A 24,473-nucleotide genomic window follows, 5' to 3' on the forward strand; every position below is an offset into this window, starting at 1 on the left:
TCAATGTAATAGTATGGGTTTGGTACATGATGATAGTAAGATGACAATAATGTTATTGATTAAAAATGAAAATATTGTAAATTCGCTGAAGTGCTGCTTGTGTTTATATTTATTATTGAGTGACTCTGTTTGCTAGATACAGAATGCATGTCGCTTTTACCTACATGGAAAAGGGATCGAGGTTTGGGTCGGGTCTATCTATCTGTGTGCGTGCATGTGTGTGTGTGTATGCGTGTGGTTGTTTCTGGATATTTAAAGTCAGCATCACTCAAGAACCACTGGATGAATTACAATGACATTTGGTATGTAAGTAGGTGTTGGGAAAACAAATATCAAGGTCAATTTTAGGCCTTCTGGTATGTGACCTTGGTACTGCACCAGAACTTTTGACCTGGCCATGCTATGGTCTTGATTTCTTGGTGGCAGATAGCTTGTAAAGTATGGAGGAAGTGGTGTACGTTTGGGCCCGAGCTTTTGAGGACCATTGAGTCTGTACCTGCGAGTGTCAAAAGCGACATCTTGTGGCAGTTGTAGCAACTGCATGTCAAACCAGAGAGTGATGTAAATTTTTATATGGAGGGATAGTTTTTGGTTTGTTTGTTTGTTGTGTTTATCTACGTTTCTGGTGGCTCGGATCCAAGGTTGTTCCCTGCCGGCAGGTCGAAAAATACGGCATATCATGAAAAGGTCTCGATTTTCCCCACAAACCTCTGCTTGGAGCGTAACTAATCCCTCAAACTGTGCAAATGTGACAAAATACCTATATGCGATTACGTTGTCGTATATAAGTTTTATTATGCTACTGTTGCTACATGTTTGCTTGATACGTCAGACGACCGACTGTAGATGATCAGTAGAAGTACTTCACACTGCAGAAATGCCTGATGCCGAAAGTAGAGACAACAGTGCAGCGTCGCCAGACTCGCCACCATGTAGGCTCGCACCTCAGGATCCACCGGCCGGGCCCTCGCGGATCTCATCGACGAGAGCCATCTCTGGCTCCTCTCCTGCACAAATACAGAAAAATGGAAGTTTTCATGATGAGAAACAGAAAATCAGAGAAAGATCTACTAGCCTGTGTTTACACAATCTCTCGCTAACTGGAGTTAATGACCCCCTCCTAGGTCATGGCAACTGTAAGGCCGGTCGGTAGGAGCGCGATTTTAGACAGGCTAGAAGATCTATTACCGTGATATATTGATAAGATTTTATCCATTTAATTGCAATTGCAACAAGGCAATACAGAGGGCATTCCATCGAACATACGTACATTATACAGTGGACCATCTATATGGAATAAAGCAGGAGTACATCAAATGACATTTCATTTCATTTTCATTTTTATTTGTTTTACCAGAGTACATCGCTCAGGCTTCAGCCTGTTTTTCAGGACTCTCTGGACACATATAAAAACAGACACCATACACGACTTATAACTACACAGTCATATAACTTAAATATAGGAATACGATAACGGTGAAAGTTCTGCCAACAGTATTACTGCATCAGTCCGTTTTTAAAAGTTGCTTGCGTTGTCTGTTGTCTCTGAACGGCAGAAAGTTCGTTCCACAACGTAGGGCCCTGGAACTGCAGACAACCTCTGAAGGACTGGACGTGAGCCTTTGGTACGTTCAACATGTGGGGGTCCCATTCCGACAGCTGCTTTGTAGCATACCGTGTTCGTCTGTGTAGCACAGGTGGAGACATCCATTTAAACATGTTCTGTAAGTAGGACGGCGCCTTGTTGTGAACTGCCTTGTACACGTTAACCAGTATGTTTCCTTTCGCTCGTTCGGAAAGTGACTCCATCCCAGCCTCTGACAAGCATTTACATAGGCATAAAATACGTAAAATAACACAATTTGAATTTCTTTTTTAAGATTTAGCAATAAGTAAAAGTGTAGTATACACTTATACGTCAGAGGTTGTAACTAGTCTTAGTCCATCCAGGACTTTGAGTAACAGTTTGGAGGAAGTGGGCTATGTATTGAGACAGGTCTTGTGTAGTTTAACTGGAAGAAACGTCAAATTGCATTCAATGATTCATTTAATTAATTTTAATGCCATAGCCCTTACTATCACAGTTCGTAGCAGCCGGTCCGCGGTCGTATGGTCTCGTATGATATCACTACCCTGATACTGTTCGTGACCGGCCTGGGCATGAAATGTTGATAAGGTGCCAGTTTGTATTTACCGGATCCATCTTAAGTGTCGTTGTGTGTTGTTTAAAGTCGGTTTTAATGATGACAAGAAAGAGTGAATTCTGCAATAATTCAGAACACAAGTTTGTATCTATCTACATATCTATTTGTTTGACACAAGAGCGTGGCATGTGGCTAGAAATACTAGCCGGGGGCTACTGCAAATGGCCAGCCTTGGTGACAGGGACAGCGTAAATAGATTGCTTAGGGCCTTAGGTCATGTTGATTTGATTATATACATACCTGCCCGCAGAGATCGCTCCTGCCGGTCAGCTCCGCCGATAAACTCCTCAGTCTCCTTAACCAAGCGACGACGACGACGTAGATTCATTCGAATTCCCTCAGCCCCGTCGGACATCATGGCCAGCACCAGGACCACGATCAACAGGAGGGCGAGATACTTCCTCATGGTTTCACCTGTTTGCCTAGTGAGGAGCAAACATTTGAATTATCTCCGGGACGACAATGCGAAAAATTCTTTAAAAATCTTCTTGTGCATATAAATATCCCCTGCATACGGGCACACCCGCAAACACACACACGTGCACACACACACACACACACACACACACACACACACACACACACACACACATTAGTCCAAAAAGAAAGTACCAAACACCCACCGATGTGACGAAAAGAGATTCTGACACTGACAGAACGCACGTCTTTACTGCGACAGGTTTGAGTCTCGACTGTCGCGACTAATTGTCCGAAGGACATGAGTTGCTGAAGAACAGGATTTTTCTGTAATTTCAACGAATTCGAACAAAAGACCGGAGGCAGAAAAAAATGTCAATGCGCGCGTACAGAAGGGTACTTTGTCGCACGAAGCCAGGTAGCTGATTAGCTCAAGGCAGCGAGAGCTTGTGTAGATTTATAATTCTGCATTATTTGAAAATGCTGCTACCGTATCCAAAACCGCTAAGCATCATCGAAATCTAGATAACTACTAACTTGCCAAATTTCAAACAAATTCATCTAAAAGATCTTGAGGTATTGGTGCAACAGAAACAATACCCCCATTGGAGGTCATTGACATCCTTCATGATCAAGCCTTAATCTCCAAGCAGATCCTACGGTGCCATAAGATAGTATCAAAGCTGGCCAAGGAGTATAGCCAGCTAAGGGAGTCAAACCGGGTAAGTTTGATACTATACATTGCGCACCGTGGATCTGGCTGGAGATGAGTCAAGACTGCACGATTTACAAAGACAAATCTCCAAATCTGCGTCAGGCGGGCAGTTTGCGTGAATTAAACGTATGATATAGATAAAAGACAATAAAACACACAAGCCGTATAAAACAACTTAACAATGCTCAGCATGGTTTGTGTACATTGCTTTCCTTGATTTACACTTTTATCTTTCGTTCCCGCAAAAAGACCGACCAGGCACCGTTTTGGAAGTCAACCTGACCGTGGCATTGCAGGGCAACATAACTCATCATGTATACATGCGTGTTAGTTTGGTAAGGTAACGTTCTCTCGGGTCAAGTACATGCGTAGACGTGACCGACAGCACAGAAATATCAGTCACTGGTATGGTGGCTCCCAAACTACGTATACAGTCGAGATTGACCGTTTGTCAACTATTAACGAGAGAGGTAGGTAGACGTGTTCTTTTGATTCTGGTGGCAGAGACCTAATCATTAGTTCATAGTTACTGTATTAGGGGAAATAGTTGCGGCTGTGATAATGAATGAAGTATTTGAGGTGGATTTCATTTTGCAGGTGAAACTATCATGCAAGGTTTTACTGTTGAAAGGGAAGTGGTCGCTATGTTATCACAGAAACCGTGAACATAAAACTACCTCGAATATTTTCACTTTTATGGCACGTGACACGATCGTTTTATTATATTCTATGGCATTTGTTAACATTTCACTACTGACAGTCAGTATTTACTAAGTTGAAGATTTAATAGATAAATACATAAATAAAATAAGGGCATACTTTTTTGAAAGAAGCGTGTAATATGCGACCTACGTGCGCTGTGAACGACCTAAGGCTGAATTTGTTAGTTGTCAGAAGGTCGCTCATTTTTTTGTCAAGGTAGCCAGAGATTCGAGCATATTTTTCACCTCAAAATCCATCCTGTTTTATTTTTTAACAGGCCGGGTGGGGTGACCTGTAACTATTAGCTGATGTCTAAACTTGTCTAAAAAGATTTGCAGATTCGATCGTTGCGTGAACAATTTTCCTGCTGTGTACCAAGTGCTAACCAATACCATACACCAAAGACGTTTGGATAATCTTCTGCGCACAAAACAAGGTCAAAGTCAAGAGCACCGATTCTTTTTTAATATCAACGAAGGCACGTAATGTGCATAGCACACATTCAATGCGATGTCTCTGGCCATACTTGCTGCAATCTTTGTTGCAGGCAGAGATAACTCTGAAGTTGACCCACACAGCTCTGATCGCAGCTCAATTTCCCATTTTTGTTTGTTTATTATATTTTTAATGTTTTTTCTTCCCATGGAAACCACTCACCACTGATGTTCAAATCAATCGGCGTATCGAGACAGATGCAGAATATATGTTGATAATGAGGTAGAATTTGGTGGACAATGATAGAAGGCTTTATATTTTATATTGATGTGCCCAGTTAATATGAGTTATGTCACCTTCTCCCCGGTAAGGCCCCCACACTCTTTATCCATCCCTCGTAGCTTGTGACGGACCCTTTTACGGAGACTGGTCTACATTCATTAGAGTCTAGACAGATCATGGTTTCACCGGCAAGATTCCTTACCCATTAGAGAGAAATAGTTTTGACTCGACAAGACCATTAGAATGACAAAACCTTTTGTAAAAAATCCAAGGCCGGGATTTGGCAAGAATAATAACTGTACCAATATGGGCAGTGCTAACAACAACCCTTAGAGCAGCGTCACTTGACTCGAGTTTCTTCCACTCGAAAATTACGGCGCGGTAGCGAGGTCTTCTCAAATCAGCATGTATTATCTAGACGTTAGAAATGGTCGCCACCGTAAAACACGAGCCACTGAGGATGTCTCACATGGCATGGAGGTATTGAATATGCATTTCATTTTCAATGACCTCCTACTTAAAGCAAATAACTCAGACAACACTCACCCTACCTGGTACGAAGACCCATATTGTCTGAGGCTAAGGGGAACAGAAGAGAGATGAAAACTATCATAATTTTCAACTGGACGTCAAAATTTTGGTGAAAAATAACCATAAATTCCTTCTGTGACGCCACGTTATGGAGTAACGACATTCGCTAATCAGTGTATCATAAGTTGCTGAAAGTTTAAGGCGTCTCTACGTATACGAAGAGATGGTTATTCAATAGCAAGGTCTTGGTGTATATTTCAACATTCCTTTATGTTGTTTTTACAGGAGCCTTCAAGATGACCAAAGAGCACGCTAATCTTCAAGACAAAGCAATCACAGGTAGCGAAGGCGTCGTCTTCCTCAAAGACAAATACAATGGGTGGCGATGGCAAGATCAGCACCATGGACAAAGACTTCTGAATGGAATCTACCTCGTAGGTGAGGATCGATTCAACAACAAGTTCATTGACACGTTGGTAAAGAACGGATTGGACAGAAATGTACCATCACCATCATCATTACTTCATGTGCTACAACAGATGAGAGATACAGAACATTTGTGTGACGTGGTGTTACGAGTACGAGACGAGTACGGGACAGTGAAGGAGGTTCTGCGGTGTCACAGGGCCGTCCTCGCCGCCTGCAGCCCGTACTTCAAAGCGATGCTGTTCGGGAGGTTCCGAGAAGGACAAGCAAAGGAGGTCACTTTTAAAGACATCTCTTGTGAAACACTTCGCCAACTTGTGAACTACGTCTACACCGGTGTTGTCACATTCACTGCGAGGAACGTAGAGTTGTTCTTCCACGCGAGTTCGATGTTTCAGCTGCCTTTCCTCACAGATGCATGCTGCAAATACATGGTGCACAACATGAACATAAGCCACTGCCTCGAGCTTTTCCACTTCGCTAAGACGCACTTTTGTGAGGAGCTCGCCAGGGAGGCCAAGCACTTTGCTTTGAAAAATTTGCCTGACGTCATCTCCCATGGCGACATTGAGGGTTTGACGGCTGAAGAGCTGGTAGAAGTACTCAACGATGACAGCCACATGTGGGGTGGGGAAACTTTGTTGGAAGGTGTTGTACGGTGGCTGTTTTGGAACACAAACAATAGAGGAGACGTCCTACAATCTTTACTACAGAAGCTTCAGATTGATATTACATTGATGAACAAAGGCTTTCTCAAGTTCATAATGACGACCGAGATTGGCATAAAAAATTCGCTACGATTCAGGGAAGTCCTGGAAGAAGCCGTGGAGAAAATAAAGGCGTTGGAGTTGGAGTTAACCGGACATGAAGTTGTTTTGCAGATTGGTGGTGTGAGTGGAAGTGAGCTTGCGGACCACAGCTGTAAGAGAATTCATTACATTGACTGCTTCGATTCTAAGACCAACGCCTGCGCCACCGTTACTGAGCTACCGCAGCGTCTGCTCCAAGCGCAGTTCAACACGACTGTCCTAGAGAACGATGTGTACGTTGTGGCAACCTTTCCCTGTAGACAAAATAAAGACAGCGAAGTGTGGAAGTACTCGTGCATGCACGACATCTGGCGACGTTTGCCCGATCTGCTAGAGTCACACGGCTGGGATTTTTTGCTCCATGCCGCAGACAGGAAGGTGTATGCCCTTGGAAGCGGACGGATTCTGAAGTCGTCGGAAAAATGTTACGAAGCCTTTGACCATGTCGCAAACAAGTGGGGGCGAATCGAACCAGTACCTGAGACAGTTGAGAAAGCCTGCGTTGCAGCCTGCATGGGGAAGCTCTATGTCATGGGACACTGGGGACAAGCCCAATTTCTTGTGCAAATACACAAACAGGACAGTCAAAGTTGGCAATCTTTAGTATATCCTGCGTTCCACGGCTGCAAGATACAGTACCACACAGCCACGCTAGGGGGCATGATCTACATGATGCCGCTATATGCCACACGTCAGGACTATATGTGCGCCTACAACACGGAAAATAATCTGTTTGAAAAAGTGTTCCTGCCTACGAATAAGCGGTTGCAGTGTGGCATGACTGCCACAGATGATAGCATCATCGTTACGGGCGGGAGGGAACTACTTTCTCCTGACTACGCTACGGGGAATGTAGAGGTGTTTCGGCCGGCGGAGGGATGTTGGAAGATTGTCGGAAGACAATCGGGTCTGATCCGAAGAGGCCACACCTGTGTGACGGTCAATGGCCCGAGCTGGATGCTAGACAGGTTGGACAAGGCAAGCGAAAAGAGAAACATGACTGGGAATGAGGAGAGTGGCCAGGGATCAGGGGAAACCGTTACTAGTAACTAAATCGTGCTCCTAGCGGCCTATCGGCTTATTTGTACGCTAGATGCTACGTATAATTCACATTCAACGGCCGGACTATAGAGATTACAGGTCTGGTGTAAAAGGCCATCAATGACAACGTAAATACATATAGCAACTACAGAATGAAATTGTCCTAGCAAAATACTTCAGACCAAAACTGCATCAGTGGTGTCCTAACTAGATCATTGTATTGGCCAATGAAAGCTGATATGACAGCATTTCTTACAAAGAATCTGATCATCAGAATTGACCAATCCCGAGAAAGTGCATTTTTATGACCAATAGCAGGCCAGGATTCTGTCAATTGACCAATCACAGTGTACCAAATGTGTATTACAAATTTCACACCTGTGGCGAACCCACATTTATCCGACCTGCCGAGTGGGTTGCCTTGTCAGTCGATTCAACCACCACCGAAGACCGTACTCGTCTCTTCTACCGACATCGCAACGTAAGAACGACATGTCTGGACGCGGCAAAGGAGGCAAGGGGTTGGGGAAGGGAGGCGCCAAGCGTCACCGCAAGGTTCTACGTGATAACATCCAGGGCATCACCAAGCCCGCCATCCGTCGTCTGGCCCGCCGAGGAGGCGTCAAGAGAATCTCTGGGCTCATTTACGAGGAGACCCGCGGCGTTCTGAAGGTGAGACTGGCACGTGGTCGAGAGTCCGGCCCGGTACCTTCACCACATCCTAGCTTCTTTTGTTTCGTAGCACTCCACTTTCTGCTTCTAGACTGAGAATTCCCAGCAATTCATACGTAAATGAGGTATGCACTATTTCATGACATTCGAATCAAATTACTGAATTTCACGTGATCTTCAATATATTGTCTCCTACCTTTTCATAACGAAATGTCTTTCATGAGTACTGAAGGCTAAAAGATAAGCTTCGTGTCGATGTATGAATGGAGAAAAGGCCAATTATTCTTAGCAATTTCACTGTTTTCAGGTTTGATGAGGCATGCAGGTGATGACTGTCATGTGCCATTGTCCTAATTTGCATTTCAATGGACGGTAGCTCAAGCGTACACGGCGTTTTCAAAAGTTATCGAAGTTGACAGTTCTTCTGTATAATTGCCTGACGGCCATTTTGTTGTTTCACCAGGTGTTCTTGGAGAACGTTATCCGCGACGCCGTCACCTACACGGAGCACGCCAAGAGGAAGACCGTCACCGCCATGGACGTGGTCTACGCGCTCAAGCGGCAAGGGCGCACCCTCTACGGCTTCGGGGGATGAATCAGATGACTCCAAGGGCAACCCAACTCCAACGGGATCAAATTCTGGCTACATATATGTTGAAATTCATGGATTGTTTACTTAGAGTAATCTTTGTGATCTTCCGCCAGTATAAATTATAAGTATAACTTTGTCAGACGTTATAGCTTGATAAAAATCGGGGGATGAATCAGCTGACTCCAATGCTACCCAACTCCAACGGAACCAAACTCTGGCTACATATTGTGAAATTCATGGACTGTTAATAGAGTAATCTTTGCGATCTTCGCCTAGTATAAATGGACTTTGTCAGACGTTACAGCTTGACAAAAATGATTAAAAATGTCACACTTGTAGCTGATTTTAAAAAGAGCAACTGTTAAATGAAATTGAAATTGCATGTTTGGAATTGAAATTGCATGTTTGTCTGAGTTAATTTGTCGCAATAAACATGTGCCTTTTTACTGGTTGAGTATTTTGTAACATTTTTGTCCACCTGATTTACTTTCACTTCCTCTCTGAATTATCAGACCACAAATTGATGAAGGGTACATTGCAAGAGATTACTAATAATGTAGCATCAGTAACCTCGAGGTATACACACTTCAGATATCAAACAGATCAAAAACATTCTTGAAGGCTTCAAGTTTTCTTAATATTCAGTGGTCTAAGGGTACCCAGTAGAATTTTGCAAGTTAACATCATAACGATATTTTGATAATGTAAAAATAGAAAGACATATCTATGATGTAGGCCGGATTTGTTCAGTCAAATGTGAAATAGGCTTGCCCTAAATTTCAGACCACCCTAATCACGCCTTTGTAGATGCTGTCCTTGGTGCTGAATCCTTGCCTAATGGAGGGTTACTTAGTTGAGTTCATCTTGAATGTTAGTTTCCCTCCCACACAGCATGCGAAGCCTTCATCAAACATTCAGGGCCTCTCAAGGACTTTGCTAAGATCAATCCTCCACCAAGTTTTTGGTGCTGGAGCCTGGAATCAAAAGTCTACTCTAACCCAGGTTCACTACTCTGAGTCTGATTGCACTTAAGAATGAGTTTGACTTTTGGAAAATACTCATTCACTTGGCGCAGATGGCATTTAAAGACTAGTAAGTAACCTTACCTAACTATCTCCCAAACACAGATGACTTTGTCACTACTTACTTCCCACCAGAGTCTGGGGAAGGTGGTGGTTGGCCTTGGCCAGGTATTTGTGCTGGGAAGCTTTAAGGCAGCTACCCTGTCCTGTTACAATGTTTTGATTCTTCTCACCTTTTTGCTGTATAAAGGTAAACAGCAAAAAATTGTACATGTAAAACTAAATCATTGTAAAACAGACGTTGCTGACATGAGGCAAAATTATCATCTTAGGCCACACCAATTTAATTTCTTGGTTCACGGATTTTTTCATAAAAAATATGGAGCGAGAGGGGGAAATAAAAATTGTAAAATGGTTAGGGTAAAGGTAACGGCTAATCCAAAAGAAAGAAAAAAGTTTTCAGCTTGAAAAAAGTACAAAAACACTATTATTGTACAGTAACAGCACCTGTACCCACACTTTAGGGAGCTTATAATATAAAGGCCAATTTGCTACACCAGAAAGTTGGTGAATGGTTTCATTAATGGTGAAAATTGCTAAGTGGTAATTTCTATTTTTATTTTTTTTTTCCAAAAAATAGGAGCGAGCGAATCCGTGAACCAAGGAATTAAATTGGTGTGGCCTTAGGTGAAAGTAGATTTTACTGTTGAGCGTCAAAATATCGCACCAAAATCAGATCTTTGCAACTATTATCGATACATGAATGAGACATGGGAAAAGTCAATTCTATCATGTTTAATGCCCTATACCTCTCCACTGAGCCATGTATGGTACACATCTTGTCACACCTTTCAGTTATTAGGTACATGTGTAAGCCATTTCTGTCATGATTGAATGTTGACATTACTGTACATGAGCATTTTACAGTAGTTTTAGAAAGCAAAATCTAGACTTTTCTCAAATTCAAAACCGTGTTAGATCAGTCATCAATTATGGCAAAAATATCTTTAAACAAGCTATCCTTACAGCACTTATTCTCTTTCCCCACTAAAGACCTTTAACTTCTTTTATAATCAGGAAGACTCAAAACTAGCTGTTATAGTGGAACAAGCGATATTCCAGTTATAGCACACTTGGGATTGTGGGTAAGGTCAAAGGCCAAGGCCTCTTAGAAGTAAACCAAAAAACATCAATGTGCACACACATTTACACAATTGTTTATACCAGAGGCACTTTAACCTTTGACCTAGACCACAATGCACTATGACTACACATGCAGATTCCTGAACTGTGACCTGATTATTTTCACTAGGAACTGTGATGACCGTAGAAAGAACTTTTAACTTACTGCCCTTCACATTTGATCACCCGAAAGCAAAATACCCCATTCAATTGCATTTTTCCTCTGTGTCTACTACAAGCTATGCACGTCCCATTACATGCTGTCTACAACAATTACACATTAGTTGCCCAAACTGCCCAAAACTCATTTTTCTACTTTAATAGAAAAAATGATAAACAGGATGCTTAAGATGTTCTAAATGAGGCAGTTTGGTTTAAAAATACTAGTAGGTACTGAGATTAACAGGCTACAAAGTACAGAGGTTGACTGTTTTTCAAATAAATCAAGACGTTTCTTATTGCAAAATGTAAATGTATGTTACATATTTCTATAAGCAAAGTTTCCCCAATAGAGAAAGTTTTGGCTTGTCTGTGTTTGTGTCTGCAGTTTCCTAATATACACAAAAGCACTGTTGTCATTCTTCCCCAGTGCTACTGTTATTGGAAGAGTTGCAAAGTACTAGTAGTATTGGTAAGGGGGTGAAGCCTGCCATCTTTTTTGCCTTGTTACCTTATGCTGTATAGATTGTTTGTTCAATAAATGTATGGCCAAACAGCTTAGTTACACAAAGCAATATTCATTTTCCAGATCTAGATATTACAAAAAAATAAAGAGAATAAAATTTCTAATACTTCTTTTTTTTGGTGGAAGGAAAAAAAAAAGATACTGTTGCTTATCCTAACAAAAAAAGTCAAATCACAAGTTTTTAAATGTTTACAGTTATTACAGTGTTTATCTTCAAAGTCACATGATCAATCGTTGCCCTTATTTAGCAACTTAACAGTACTACTGCATCATGGGGAGGAAATACAAGTGATGGCTAATTCTTCCGAGTTAGGACCTTCCCTTGTTCTAAGTATTGTTTCTATCCACTTACAAAACTGTCTTCTATGTTAGGAAGAAAGCAAAACCAATTAGAGCTCTTGCCAGTATTTTAGATGAGCATTCTAACGTGATTTGTTTCTCAATCAATGAGTATCAGACTGTGTAATACCTGGAGAGCTGCAGTACTGGTAAGAGGTGCTAGGCAGTAGCACATAGGCAGTAAATTTATCCTAGGTTTTCTCCACTGTTTTTGGTGTTTTAGTTTCTTTTTCTCTACCAATGAATACCAGGCTGTGTACTACCTGGCGAGTTGCAGTACTGGTAAGTGGTGCTTAGGGGGCAGCACTTAGGCAGTAATTTTATCCTAGCTTTTCTCTAACCTCCAAGCAGATCCTACAGTAGCATAAGATAGTATCAAAAGCTGGTAGAGGAGTGAAGCCGGCCTAGGAGTGTGTTTTGCTACAAGGCAATCGACACATTTTGGCTGACTATACTCCTTAGCCAGTTTGGTACTTGGTCTTATGCCATTATAGGATCTGCTTGGAGATTAGCTTTTCCCCCACTGTGTTTAGTAGTAATCTCCTCTGCTAATGTCAGTATTTAAGAGCTGCTGTACTGGTAAGAGGTGCCAGGGGGCAGCACTTGCTAGTTTTCCCCCCACTTTATTTAGTAGTCGTCCCCTCTGCTGATTTCAGTATTCTAGATGTGTTTGTCCAATGAATACCAGGCTATGTAATACCTGGCAAGCTGCAGTACTGGTAAGAGGTGCTAGGGGGCAGCACTTGCTAGTTTTCCCCCAATGTTTTTAGTAGTCATCGCCTCTGCTGATGACCTCCTTGCAGGTGGGCCTGAGCATGATGGTGTGCTCGAACTGCGCGGTGTAGCAGCCCTTGACGTCGCAGAGCGGCGGGTACGGGTCCACGATCCCCGCGTCGCACAGGTTCTTCAGCGCCATGAGGTACTTGGACTGCCCGAGGCGGTCGAGCCAGCGGCGGCAGAACGCCAGCGTGCCGAAGTTCTGGTTGATCACGCCCAGCAGCTGCTTGGCACGCTGCATTCTGGGAAGACAAGATGTGCAGGGGAAAAGAAAAGATCATGAACATGATTGTAATCAATCAGAAGGTCACAGCATGTAAATTCTGTCTATGACATAAGCACATGAACAGATTTTTGCCTGATTTTGGAGAGAAAAAAACAAGAATGGGAAAATATGTCATGCGGTAGCCTTGATAGTAGTAGTGCTGTATTAGAAGTGACAATGGTGAATGTAGTCATGTCAGTGTAGTTGTTGCAGTGTTTGGTACTTGTAGGAGTGGCACTAGCTATAGTATGGCAGCATTTGGTTCAGTGCAAACCGACACGTGTAGGCTACTACACTAGTGTAACTTTGTCCTCTAGTCTTGGATACGGAAACTGTAGATTGTGAATCATGTCTTGTTGCTACAATTCTCGTTGCAATGTTTTCTATTTTTTGAAATTTAGACATCTAGACTTATCCTTGGCAGTACCTGTACCTGATATTCAGCTCATTAACATAATATATGCAATATGTCCAGGTATACAAAATGTTGATACTAACATTGATAAATTTGCTGCGAAGGTTCACATGCTGATGAACTGATGACGGTCAAGGACTACAAACATGAAACTAAGTTACAGGAATAGGAAACTGCACCATGATGTTCAAATGATTTAAAAACTAACCCACAAAAGGTAGAAAGTGCAATCAGGTTCATAATAAGGAATGAAACATCTGTCTGTTATCAACTGATACAAATAGTAAAAATATTTTTGGACACCCCTGATTGGCGCTATGGAAGCTGCCTTCATGGGTGGAAAATAATTGAGAAGAAGTTAGAAACTCTGTATGTTCTACACAATTCCCTGTTATCAACATTTGTATATCGCAGCATGTCAATACACAATTTCACAAAAAATACATCATATTCCTGCAACCGAAGACCTTAGACAAGATGAGCATAATTGTTCAAACTGATTTATCATTCTTGCTTTACTTTGTACATGTACCATGTACAAATGTGGTGCAATAGAGCTCATTCATTCAGTCATTCATTAATCAAGAAGGCTATGTTTTCTTGTGTCTGTGAATGTGAGAACATTATAACTTTAGAGTGCCTGGGTGCATTGTCTTGATATTTTGAATGCAGGTAAGTTGCTGATCTTCAAAATTGAGATACAAGAGCTCAGAGAACTTTCTGGAGGCTATGTATGGAGGTTACTGACCTGAGTGGCACATGACCAGCCTCAAAGTTCTTCATGTAGTGAGAACACTCCATGTCGTCGTGCACCACACCCTTCCCTGTGCTCCCGAACGTCTCGATGGCATAGAACTCGTTCTCCTGAAAATAAAATCATCTTTTCATTCAAGTGAGAAGTTATGGCTGTGAAGAAGTGAAGAAAGGATGGACAGTATTTCATCCTTTTGGTCATGCAAATCGCATCATAATATATTTACTTGTAAGTCCATACCTGGACTTAAACCTGAGGTAGACAGGACTGCATTACTGCACTAAAATTAGGATATTTCAAATGCTTTGTACAATGTATATCATATAAGTTTTAGCACAATTAACACGTGTGCATGCCAAAGTACAAGACTTAATGTTTAAAGTTCAAAGTTCTCCTTTGCATATCAATTCATAGTTAGGATATCAAACTTGCTCTCCGACAAGATTTGTTCAGTGGCACTGACGGAAGATAACGGGTGGTGTCTGAAACACCTGACCATTTCCAAAATCATACCCAGTTGCCTAAGTAACTGCTATTTGGTGCATCTTATTACCTGGATGTCTAACCTCCATTGATGTTAGAAACATACAAACCTCCATCCTTGTGGCGTCGCCTCCCTTCACGATGGGAACAGTCTTCCCTGCGTGGATTCTGTATGGGGCGATGGAGTGTCCATTCAGGTTGCGAATGGGCTTAACTGTGGGCAGAGCTCAGTTTTATTTTAGGGAATTTTGTACTGGCACCCAGCATCAAAGTTTTCAATCAGGGGTTGATGTGAACAAGGTACAGATCTAATACATCAGAATGTAACTGTACCGGTAGGGTACTGAAGACTCAGGTGTACAGCTTGGCAACTTATTATGTCATTAAAATGGGACATTGCTATACCTAAGATGAAAATGCAGCACTAGAAAAGCATGCGCAGGAAACTAAATTTGTGGTTGCTATAGTCAGCACAATTTTTGAATAGAAATCCCCTCGAAAGCATGGATTCTCGGCTTAAGATACCTGAAGTCTAAATGATATATATTATCTCCACATATAACAATTCCAAGTATGTTATTTTTACCTGTGTAAGTTTTCCCCCCTAGTTCCACTTCATATGACTCCATGACTTCCTGTATTCTCTCTCCAATGTCACACAGCCGTACATCGATTCCTGCTTCCTAAAACAACAACAAATGAAAATAGTTGCTTTAGGCCATGGTGATTTGATTATGCCAAAACTGATGTGAGCATGCAAATAAAAAGAAGTCTGGCCAAAAGAAAGTTGCCACATTATGAAATTGAAATGGTCTGGAAGGTTGAACAAATGATACACAGAGTGGACTGCAGAAACTTAGTTTTTTCCCCTCCCATAAAATTCGATCACGGTGAAATCAAAGACACTTTACAGTATTTCTTTTTTTCTGTCTTGACTAAAGTAGGGCGAACCTGCCAACTTTCTGGACTTAATACTGATTTTAAAGCACACTGACTGGGTAGATTTTCATAAAAACTTTCTTTACCTTGATTCCGGTGTTGGTGGCGTCCTTCACGGCTGCCAGTAACTGGTCGTACTTGGGGTTAAAGGTCACGGTGAAGGCACAGTCGATGATGTGGCCTGATGGGAAGGCAAACACAGCGGACATGAGACATCATATCAGGAGGACTCATTAAGATAATTTATGCATCTTCTTCAAACTTAGCTGACACTTGTTGTGAAAGATGTGATTAAAGCATTTAATTGCCAGGGTAATGAAGAAAAAACCCGAAACCAAAAAAAATTCCCCCCGTGCATCAAACCATCAACGAGCTGTACAGTTGTTTGTGAAAAGATATACCTAGTAAGTATTGTCTGCTATGCTAGCCTGGACTGGAAGTTGCTTGAAATGTGCATTTGTATAACATGTATGTAGCAACATGATACATATGCAAATTTATTGGTTAGACTCTTACTGGTTCCACCAATCAGAATGCTGACTGTGAGTGACCTGTAACTGATACCATCCACCTCATTAACATAATCTAGGCATTATAACTAATTTCACCTAAAGGTTTGATACTAACATTAACTTCTTCGGTTCATTTTTTTGTTTGTGTTCTGAAGTATACTGAAGACTTCCAAGGTCTACAATCTAGAGATTGATTCACAATAACTTATAGAAACTATGAACTGCACTTTGATGCTAGTATACACGGACCACAAAAATTGGAACTGCAAACAGGATAATACAGATGACTGAGCGATGTGGACTTCGTCGGAAATAACTATCGGAAAAATATTTGTACTAATTTTTAGACGTGGCGCTGCCAAAGCTGCCTGCTTGGGTGTAAAATTAACTAAAAAGTAATAAAACATATTTGCAGTATCCAGGTTTCATTAGGGGAACTGCAATTCTCACATCAACCTTACATCTAAAGTTATCATGAAATCTCTTTGATCGCCTTATCAACATAATGTATACAACATTCAGACTACATGATTGTATACCAAAATGTTGATCTCTGCTTTGATTTGCATGCAAAGGTGCCACAGGAATACAATGTACTTATAAGAAAATCTCTGCAACCAAGGACACACCAATTTTATTCTTTGTGTCTCGGATTCGCCTGTCCATCTTTTTTTTTATCATTTTCCAAAAAAAAGTGCAGAGAAAAAAGAATACAGGTTTTGCTACCACAAACCTGTACATATTGGCATTCAGACTCATCAGAGCGACATACACATTATTTCAGTCTAAAAACAATGCCTTTTATTCAGAACATTACCAACAAATAAAAGGAAGGGATACATTGCATAAAACGTGCCACTAAACTTCTCAGGCTGTTGTTTTTGTGTTATCTAAGCCATATGATATATCTTTACCCCAGACCTTTTGAAAAAATTTATTTTTATTTTTTTATTGGCCTGTAGGCCACACCGATTTAATTTCTTGGTTCACGGATTCGCTCGCTCCTATTTTTTGGGAAAAAAAATAAAAATAAAAATTACCACTCAGCAAATTTTCACCATTAATGAAACCATTCACCAACTTTCTGGTGAAGCAAATTGGCCTTTATATTATAAGCTCCTTAAAGTGTGGGTACAGGTGCTGTTACTGTACAAAAATAGTGTTTTTGTACTTTTTTCAAGCTGAAAACTTTTTTTCTTTATGTTTTGGATTAGCCGTTACCTTTATCCCAACCATTTTACGATTTTTATTTTTATTTTTATTTCGCCCTCTCGCTCCATATTTTTTATGAAAAAATCCGTGAACCAAGAAATTAAATTGGTGTGGCCGTAGGTCCAATTTTTTTCTGAAAAAAAAAAATCCGAAAAGCAACAAATAACAAATAAATTTGTTGTGGCCTAAGTTACAGAAATAAGAAACTGCACTATGATGCTAAGAAATCAAAAGAAAACCACAACCTCCATCTCAGGCCATCTACCTCATTAACATAATCTATGCAACACTGCAAAGTATGATTAAATGTCAATACTAACATTAACAACTTTGCTTCTTCGGATTGGATGCTAAAGTTCTGATGACTCTGAAGGTGTATAAAAATTAAAATCACTTGGATTAAGTTATATAAAGTAGAAACTTCACTATGACACTGTGAGGACCGCAAATCTAACAACTGCACACTGGGCCACAACGATGAGAGGCATAGGAGTTTTCATAAGCGAGGAATATCCCATCGGGAATTTCTTAATTTTTTAACACCCAGACGTGGCGCTAACTAAGCTGCCTACCTGGGTGGAAAATTAACTGAAAAACAATAAAACACGTCTTTGCAGTGTCAATCAACCTAATCTCTATGGTCGCCTTATTAATATAATGATTGCAACACTCAAACTACATAATTATATACCAAAATGTTTATTTATTGGTTTGGCTGCATCGAACACACAGCCAGGGCTGCCCAACTAGCCTATGGCTATTACAAAGGGCTAGCCCTGCTGACAAACACATAAACAATACAAATTAAAACTAGAGTTCAACGAACCCATCTCTTCGCCAAATAATCATGCCTTTATTCAAGACTTTAAGGTCTTATTCATGTATTACTAAATCATGCCTTTATTTAAGACTTTAAGGTCTTATTCATCTATTACTAAATAGTACCTACCCCCAAACCCCACAAATGCTACCAAAACAAGACCTGATTGTACAAGATGACCTGATAGCACCCCTGGTCAATCAGAATTTCAAGCTTTTCAGTGTCCAGCTCACGGCTTGTCAGTGTTTCCTCCAGCAAAAACATCTGTCAAACAGATGTGTCCATAGATATAGGTCAAGTGAGATACAAAACAGTTTATTTCTGTTAATTGGCCACTGATTACAATTAAATGCATCTTTCCATGTAGATTATTATTTTAAGTACTCATTCTATCTACATACCAAAAAATCCTGATGATCCGTCAACACGTTCTCGAGTTATTCTCGTTCAAAGTTTGAAAGGAAATCGGTGCCTGCAGTTCCCAAAAAGCCGCTAGGGGGTCCAAACTCACAGCACTTACTCTCTGCCCCAAGGGCTATCTACCACTCAAAAATCATGACCACAGCATATCCAAAACACGAAGTGTCAAAAATAAAAGTTTTGCTGCAGTACCTTAGGCAGTCACTAGGGGGCCCATTATCGAACTTGACCTTCGTTTTCTTGACCCCCACCCACCTACCAAATATCATCAGGATCCATTCAAGGGTTCTCGAGTTATCTTGCTTACAGACAAACGCACTTACATACAAATCCCGCTACAGCGCCGTAGGTAAGAGCCAGGTAAACCATTTTCGCACTTGACCTTCCTCTCCAAAACCGCTACACACCTACCAAGTTTCTTGAAAATCGCCCAGCTAGATTTTGACTTATGCTGCCCAAAACAAACTGCAAAAAACATACCAAGCTCGCTGCAGTACCGTAGGAAAACGCCAGGTAAACCGTTTTCAAACTTGGCATTCCTTTCGACAACCGCTACACACCTACCAAAAATCACAAAGTTCCATCTACAATTTCTCGAGTTATATGCTGTTGACCTACATACAGACTCAAGTCGACAAAAACATACTCTATCGCCATTGGCGAAGAGAAAAAAGAACATTTGTATGTACATGGTGTAGGATAACTTGCATATCATCTAAAATGGAGTATATAACATCATATCATCGACAACAATATTTGCAATGAGAGGTCAGGGTCTGTATATACACGTGTATGACTAATTTACCATGCGTAAGGGTTGCCTAGACATTCCCACAGTTTTCTTTTGAAAGAAGCAGTGGAGGTGGCTGTGCGAGTAGCAGTAGGGAGAGTGTTCCAGAGTGCTGTTGCTCTGTAGATGAATGTTTTCTGTCCTCTGGTGGACTTAGTGAGTTCAGATGTCAGGTGGTTGCTGTTCCTGAGGGAGTAACGTGACTCAGTAGCAGACGCACGGGTTCTGGGTATCAGGGTTTGAAGGTGTGGAGGGCAGTGACCGTTGAGGAGCTTGTACTTATTAACCAAGACAACTTCACTGCTTTGGTTTGCATGCAACAGTTTACCACAGGAATACTTATATAAGAAAACTCTGCCACTAAGTTACAGAAATAAGAAACAGCACTATCATCATATCACAAAGGAATCCAAGTAAAACCACAACTGCACAACCCAATGTCATTCCATCTACCTCATTAACATAATCTATGCAACAGTTCGAAGTATGCTGAAATGCCAATTCTAGTATAAACAAGCTTCTTTTGGTTGTATGCTCAAGTACTGATCACTTCGAAGCTCTACAAAAAGAAGAAAGTTACTTGAATAAAGTTATATAAATGAGAAACTTCATTATGACACTATGAGGACCACAAACTTAACCACTCCAGGCTGGGCTACGATGCTGAGCAATCTAAAGTTTTCATTGACAAGAATTCCGAGAATTTCCAATTTTTGAACACCCATAAATGGCGCTCGGAAAGCTGCCTGGGTGGAAAATTAACTAAAAAGCAATTAAACAAATTATTAAACCAAACTTAATGTTTCACCATTTATTATTACAGATATTATAAAAACATATAACGCAGAAACATGTTTTCCATACTAGTATCATCCATCTCATTATCATAATGTAGCACCCCCACTTAACTCCTTCAGCTTTTCCTTCTACCCGTTCACCTTTCCCCCCGGACTTCCCCTTAACCCCCGCTGTGTTTCAAACTTAACTACCATGTTAAGAGAATGTAAATAAAACTACAAGCTGTAACCAGCATCATCCACCTCATTAACATAATTTATCCAAGGCTTAAAAGTGTGCTTTAATATCAAGTCTAACATTATCATCTTCCCTTCTTTGGTTTAGTTTTTGGAGTAGTAATGACATTGAAGTACTGCAAACTAAAAAATCACTGAAACTAACATACAGAAATGAGAAAATGGATATCATACTGATCAATCCAAACCACAAATAATGGAACGTCAGACAGGTTCATATTGAGGACTCACATGTTCAAGTATTGTCGGAAAAACTATCGGAAAATTATATTTTTGGACACCCTGATGCATGCACTGGCACAAGTGTCAGCAGCAGCATGAAATGGGTGAAAACCTGAATAGAAAGAAGGATACTGTAAATGCATTTAAGTTCGTGGAGATTTAATTTCGCAGTAGCGGGAAAATGGACTTTCAGCGTGGTTTTAATTTCGTGGTAGCACCATGCATTGTAGTCTCTTACTGCCATGGAAAAATGTTCGCGGTGGTTCTAAATTCGCGGTTAAACCACTGCGAAAGTTTCTGCATTTACAGTATGGTGCTACATAAGCAGCCTGCATAGGTGCATATTTAACTTATTTTCACATAATCAAGCCACGCCCATCATCTATCTATTACGAACTTGACATATACATGGTGTTATACATTTGTGGCCGGCCACTTTTGGTAAGTGATGACCATGGTAAAAGCCTAATTGATGATATCAGCCTTACAGCTTTGACTATGGCAACAGTCTCCCATACACAAGTCTACAACATAACACACAGTCATACAGGATATCTCACATCTCACATAACTCTCACAGATGAGGCATATAAAGCTGTGTGTAAGCTGTGTCAGGTCTGTTTTAGAGTTCTTTTGCCACTGTTAATGTTTATAGTTACTATTGTGGGGAATCACTTTGATCAACTGTATTTTGGAGTTCATTGTCAACATACACAAGACAAGCTATGCAATACATGTATTTTAAAATACCACAAGCTGTAAACAAGGTCATCCACCTCATTAACATAATTTATGTAATACTTCAAAAGTATACTTAGAAGTCAATTCTATCATTAAAGATTTTGCTTGGTTGGTTTGTGTGCTGAACTACTGATGACTCCAGAGGTCTACAAGTATAAAACTGATTCAAATTGAGTTATAGAAATTAGAAACTGCACAATGAGGCTACGATGACCACAAATACTGAAACGGCAAAGAGGAATATAAGATAGAGCGAACTTTTTTGTGTTGTCGGAAATTTCATTTCCATCGGAAAATCATATTTTTTGACACCCGCATGCATGCACTGGCACAAGTGTCAGCAGCAGCAACAAATGGGTGAAAACCTGAATAGAAAGAAGGATATGGTAAGAACTTCACATATAACATCGACTATCGTAAATCCACCAGGTGCCATGATACCGCCACCTAAAAGACGTTAGTATAGAGGTCTTCCCAAGATTGTCTTGAACACCGAATGTTTAATCTTATACAATTCAGATACATTGTATTTAGGTGTTGAAGACAATCTAGAGAAGGCCTCTATAACAATGTTTTTTGAGGTGGCGGTATAATGGCACCTGGTGGAATTAGGACAATGTATGTTACATGGTGTTATATGTTTTGCCGGCCACTTTTGATAAGTGATGACTAGGGCTGGGTATCGGTACAGCGTACCGGTACAAAACCGGTTTTTCTTATTGGACCGGTCCAGAAAAACCGGACCTGAAAAAATTAGGTGGACCGGATGTTGGACCGATTAGAAAATTAACAGATTATTCTATAAGGCATCCACACGTTTTGACGCTTGCAGGTGGAAGAAAATAACAAGAGTGAAGTAGAGTAGAGTTTATAGTAATTTCTACCAAGGTTTACAGCCAATCATACTGGTGCAGTTAGCGTTGTAGGATTTTAAAACGCCAGTGTAAGTCTTATACTCCACCAAACAGATCTCTTTGTAGTGAAATGGACCATTGGTATGAGTCATACTGCATCAGGTCCAGGTTCAGGTCCGGACCTGGACCTGATCCTTTGGACCTGAATTGGACCTGGACCGGAATGTTCTGTACCGGTACCCAGCCCTAGTGATGACCATGGTAAAAGCCTAATTGCAGGGCTCGAAATTCATTTTTGGGAATAGGTGCACTGGTGCACCCAAACTAGAAAATTGGGTACACCAAAATATTTTTGGGTGCACCACATAAAATAAAGTAGAATATCAGAGTAACCTAATTGCAAACCTACTAAATTAGTAATTTGAATGGTGCTCTTCAGAAATCGGAAGTACTATGAGTCTATGACAGACATTTCATTATCTTTCTAACACATAGATAGTCAAGAATATGGTGTTTACTTAGTATACTGACATCTTTACATACATAAGCCTATGAAAATATTTGGGTGTACCCTGTGCACCCACAGATCAAAATTGGGTGCACCTGGGTGCACATGCACCCAGTATTTCGAGCCCTGATAAGGGACATCTGTAAGCTGTGTCAGGTCTGGTTTAGAGTTTGTTTGCAACTGTCAATGTTGAGTTTCTATTGTGAAGAATCACTTCGATCCACTATAACTAACCTCTATTGTGCAGTTCATTGTTGAACATACAAAAGGCTCTGTATTTTTGTAAATGAGTCAATCAAGCTTCTTCCTCTATCGTCCACATAAGCTAAGCAATACTTCAAAATACCACAACATGTAAACAAGACCTCATTAACATAATCTATGCAATACTTCATACCATACTTAAATGTCAATAATATCATTAAAGATTTTGCTTTGTTGGTTCAAAATACCACACTATGTAAACAAGATCACCCACCTCATTAACATAATTTATGCACTACTCCAAAGTACACCTCATATGTCAATAATACTGTAAATGCAGAAATGTTCGCGGTGGATTAATGTTCACGGTTTTCGCGGTGACTACTTCACCGCGAACTTAAAACCACCGCGAACATTTTTCTAGCATTGTATAAGACTGCAGACTATGGTGTTACCGCGAACTTAAATCCACCGCGAAAAGTACTTTTCCCCCCACTGCCGCGAAATTAAATCCCCGCGAACTTAAATGCATTTACAGTATCATTAAAGATTTTGCTTGGTTGGTTTGTGTGCTGAAGTTACCGATGACTCCAAAGGTCTACAAACATGAAAATGATTCATATTAAGTTATGGAAATTAGAAACTGCACAATGAGTCTAAAGTGACCACAAATATTGAAGCTGCAAAGAGGAATATAACACAGAGCGACATTTCTAGTGTTGTCGGAAATATTATGATCGTTTTTTACAATTTTTTGGAACACCCATATGTGGCGCTACGAAAGCTGCCTGTATGGGTGTGAATGTAACTGAAAAGTAATAAAAATACACATAACCACTGTGCTGTCAAATCAGAGGTTGGGGTGGGGGAGATTATGAGCTTAAAGTGCAGGAAGAGATCTTATACAGAAGAAGCCAGTTAATTGCACGTCGGATTAACGCAGACTTCTGTTAACTGCACGGAATCCCCAAATCCCAAACCATTATTGCACCAGCCGGATAATTGCACGAAATTCACTGGCAAATAGGCCGTGCAATTAAGCGGCTTCTACTGTATAAGGAACACTGCAAAAGGAAAACCTTGCTTAAACGCTACATTTTGCCAATCTATTTGATCACCTTTATCTGAACATAATCTATGCAGTAATTTAAAGTAAGCACAACCACTGATATTTACTTAGAAACTTAACTGCTTTGGTTTGCATACTTTAAGCACTGATGACTTTGAAGAGCTCCAAAGAAGAAAATCAGTACTACCAAGTTATATAAATAATCATAAACTGCACTAGGAGAAACAAAATAAAAACCACAAGGTGCAACAAAATATCACATAACTCATTAACATAATCTTCATCGCAATCCTTCAATGTATACTAAAATGTCAATACTAACATCACAAACTTTACTGCTTTAGTTTGTGTGATTAGTTTGTTTCAAAACATAAAACCATTTCCAAACTCTTTTTGGGAA

At 40.5% G+C, this 24,473-nt stretch overlaps 3 protein-coding genes across 3 annotated transcripts in view; 2 read left to right on the plus strand and 1 right to left on the minus strand.

Annotated features, from left to right (window-relative positions):
- Positions 1-5,581: 5,581 nt before the first annotated feature.
- LOC118416220 (kelch-like protein 24) lies at positions 5,582-7,574 on the plus strand. Its single transcript, XM_035821304.1, has one exon. The coding sequence runs from the start codon at positions 5,583-5,585 to the stop codon at positions 7,572-7,574; it is 1,992 nt and encodes a 663-aa protein (XP_035677197.1). The 5' UTR covers position 5,582.
- Positions 7,575-7,955: 381 nt separating this feature from the next.
- LOC118416467 (histone H4) lies at positions 7,956-9,272 on the plus strand. Its single transcript, XM_035821575.1, has 2 exons — positions 7,956-8,234; positions 8,698-9,272. Exons 1-2 carry the CDS (start codon positions 8,055-8,057, stop codon positions 8,827-8,829), a joined length of 312 nt encoding a protein of 103 aa, XP_035677468.1. The 5' UTR covers positions 7,956-8,054; the 3' UTR covers positions 8,830-9,272.
- Positions 9,273-10,626: 1,354 nt separating this feature from the next.
- LOC118415598 (methionine aminopeptidase 2-like) overlaps positions 10,627-24,473 on the minus strand; it is a 22,039-nt gene continuing 8,192 nt past the window's right edge. Inside the window, exons 7-11 of the mRNA XM_035820300.1 lie at positions 15,774-15,868; positions 15,335-15,431; positions 14,859-14,962; positions 14,260-14,375; positions 10,627-13,073 (exon numbers count right to left, since the gene is read on the minus strand). Of these exons, the coding sequence (XP_035676193.1) occupies positions 12,821-13,073; positions 14,260-14,375; positions 14,859-14,962; positions 15,335-15,431; positions 15,774-15,868 (665 nt within the window). The 3' untranslated portion in view covers positions 10,627-12,820. The remainder of the gene's footprint in view (positions 13,074-14,259; positions 14,376-14,858; positions 14,963-15,334; positions 15,432-15,773; positions 15,869-24,473) is intronic.

Source organism: Branchiostoma floridae, chromosome 5, assembly GCF_000003815.2.
Source record: "Branchiostoma floridae strain S238N-H82 chromosome 5, Bfl_VNyyK, whole genome shotgun sequence".
Taxonomy (NCBI): Eukaryota; Metazoa; Chordata; class Leptocardii; order Amphioxiformes; family Branchiostomatidae; genus Branchiostoma; species Branchiostoma floridae.

Bases quoted from the DNA above. Each gene is read 5' to 3' on its own strand.
- LOC118416220 (XM_035821304.1), top strand. From the start codon at position 5,583: ATGACCAAAGAGCACGCTAATCTTCAAGACAAAGCAATCACAGGTAGC.
- LOC118416467 (XM_035821575.1), top strand. From the start codon at position 8,055: ATGTCTGGACGCGGCAAAGGAGGCAAGGGGTTGGGGAAGGGAGGCGCC. The intron at 8,235-8,697 runs GTGAGACTGGCA...TTGTTTCACCAG, and splicing joins AGACCCGCGGCGTTCTGAAG to GTGTTCTTGGAGAACGTTAT.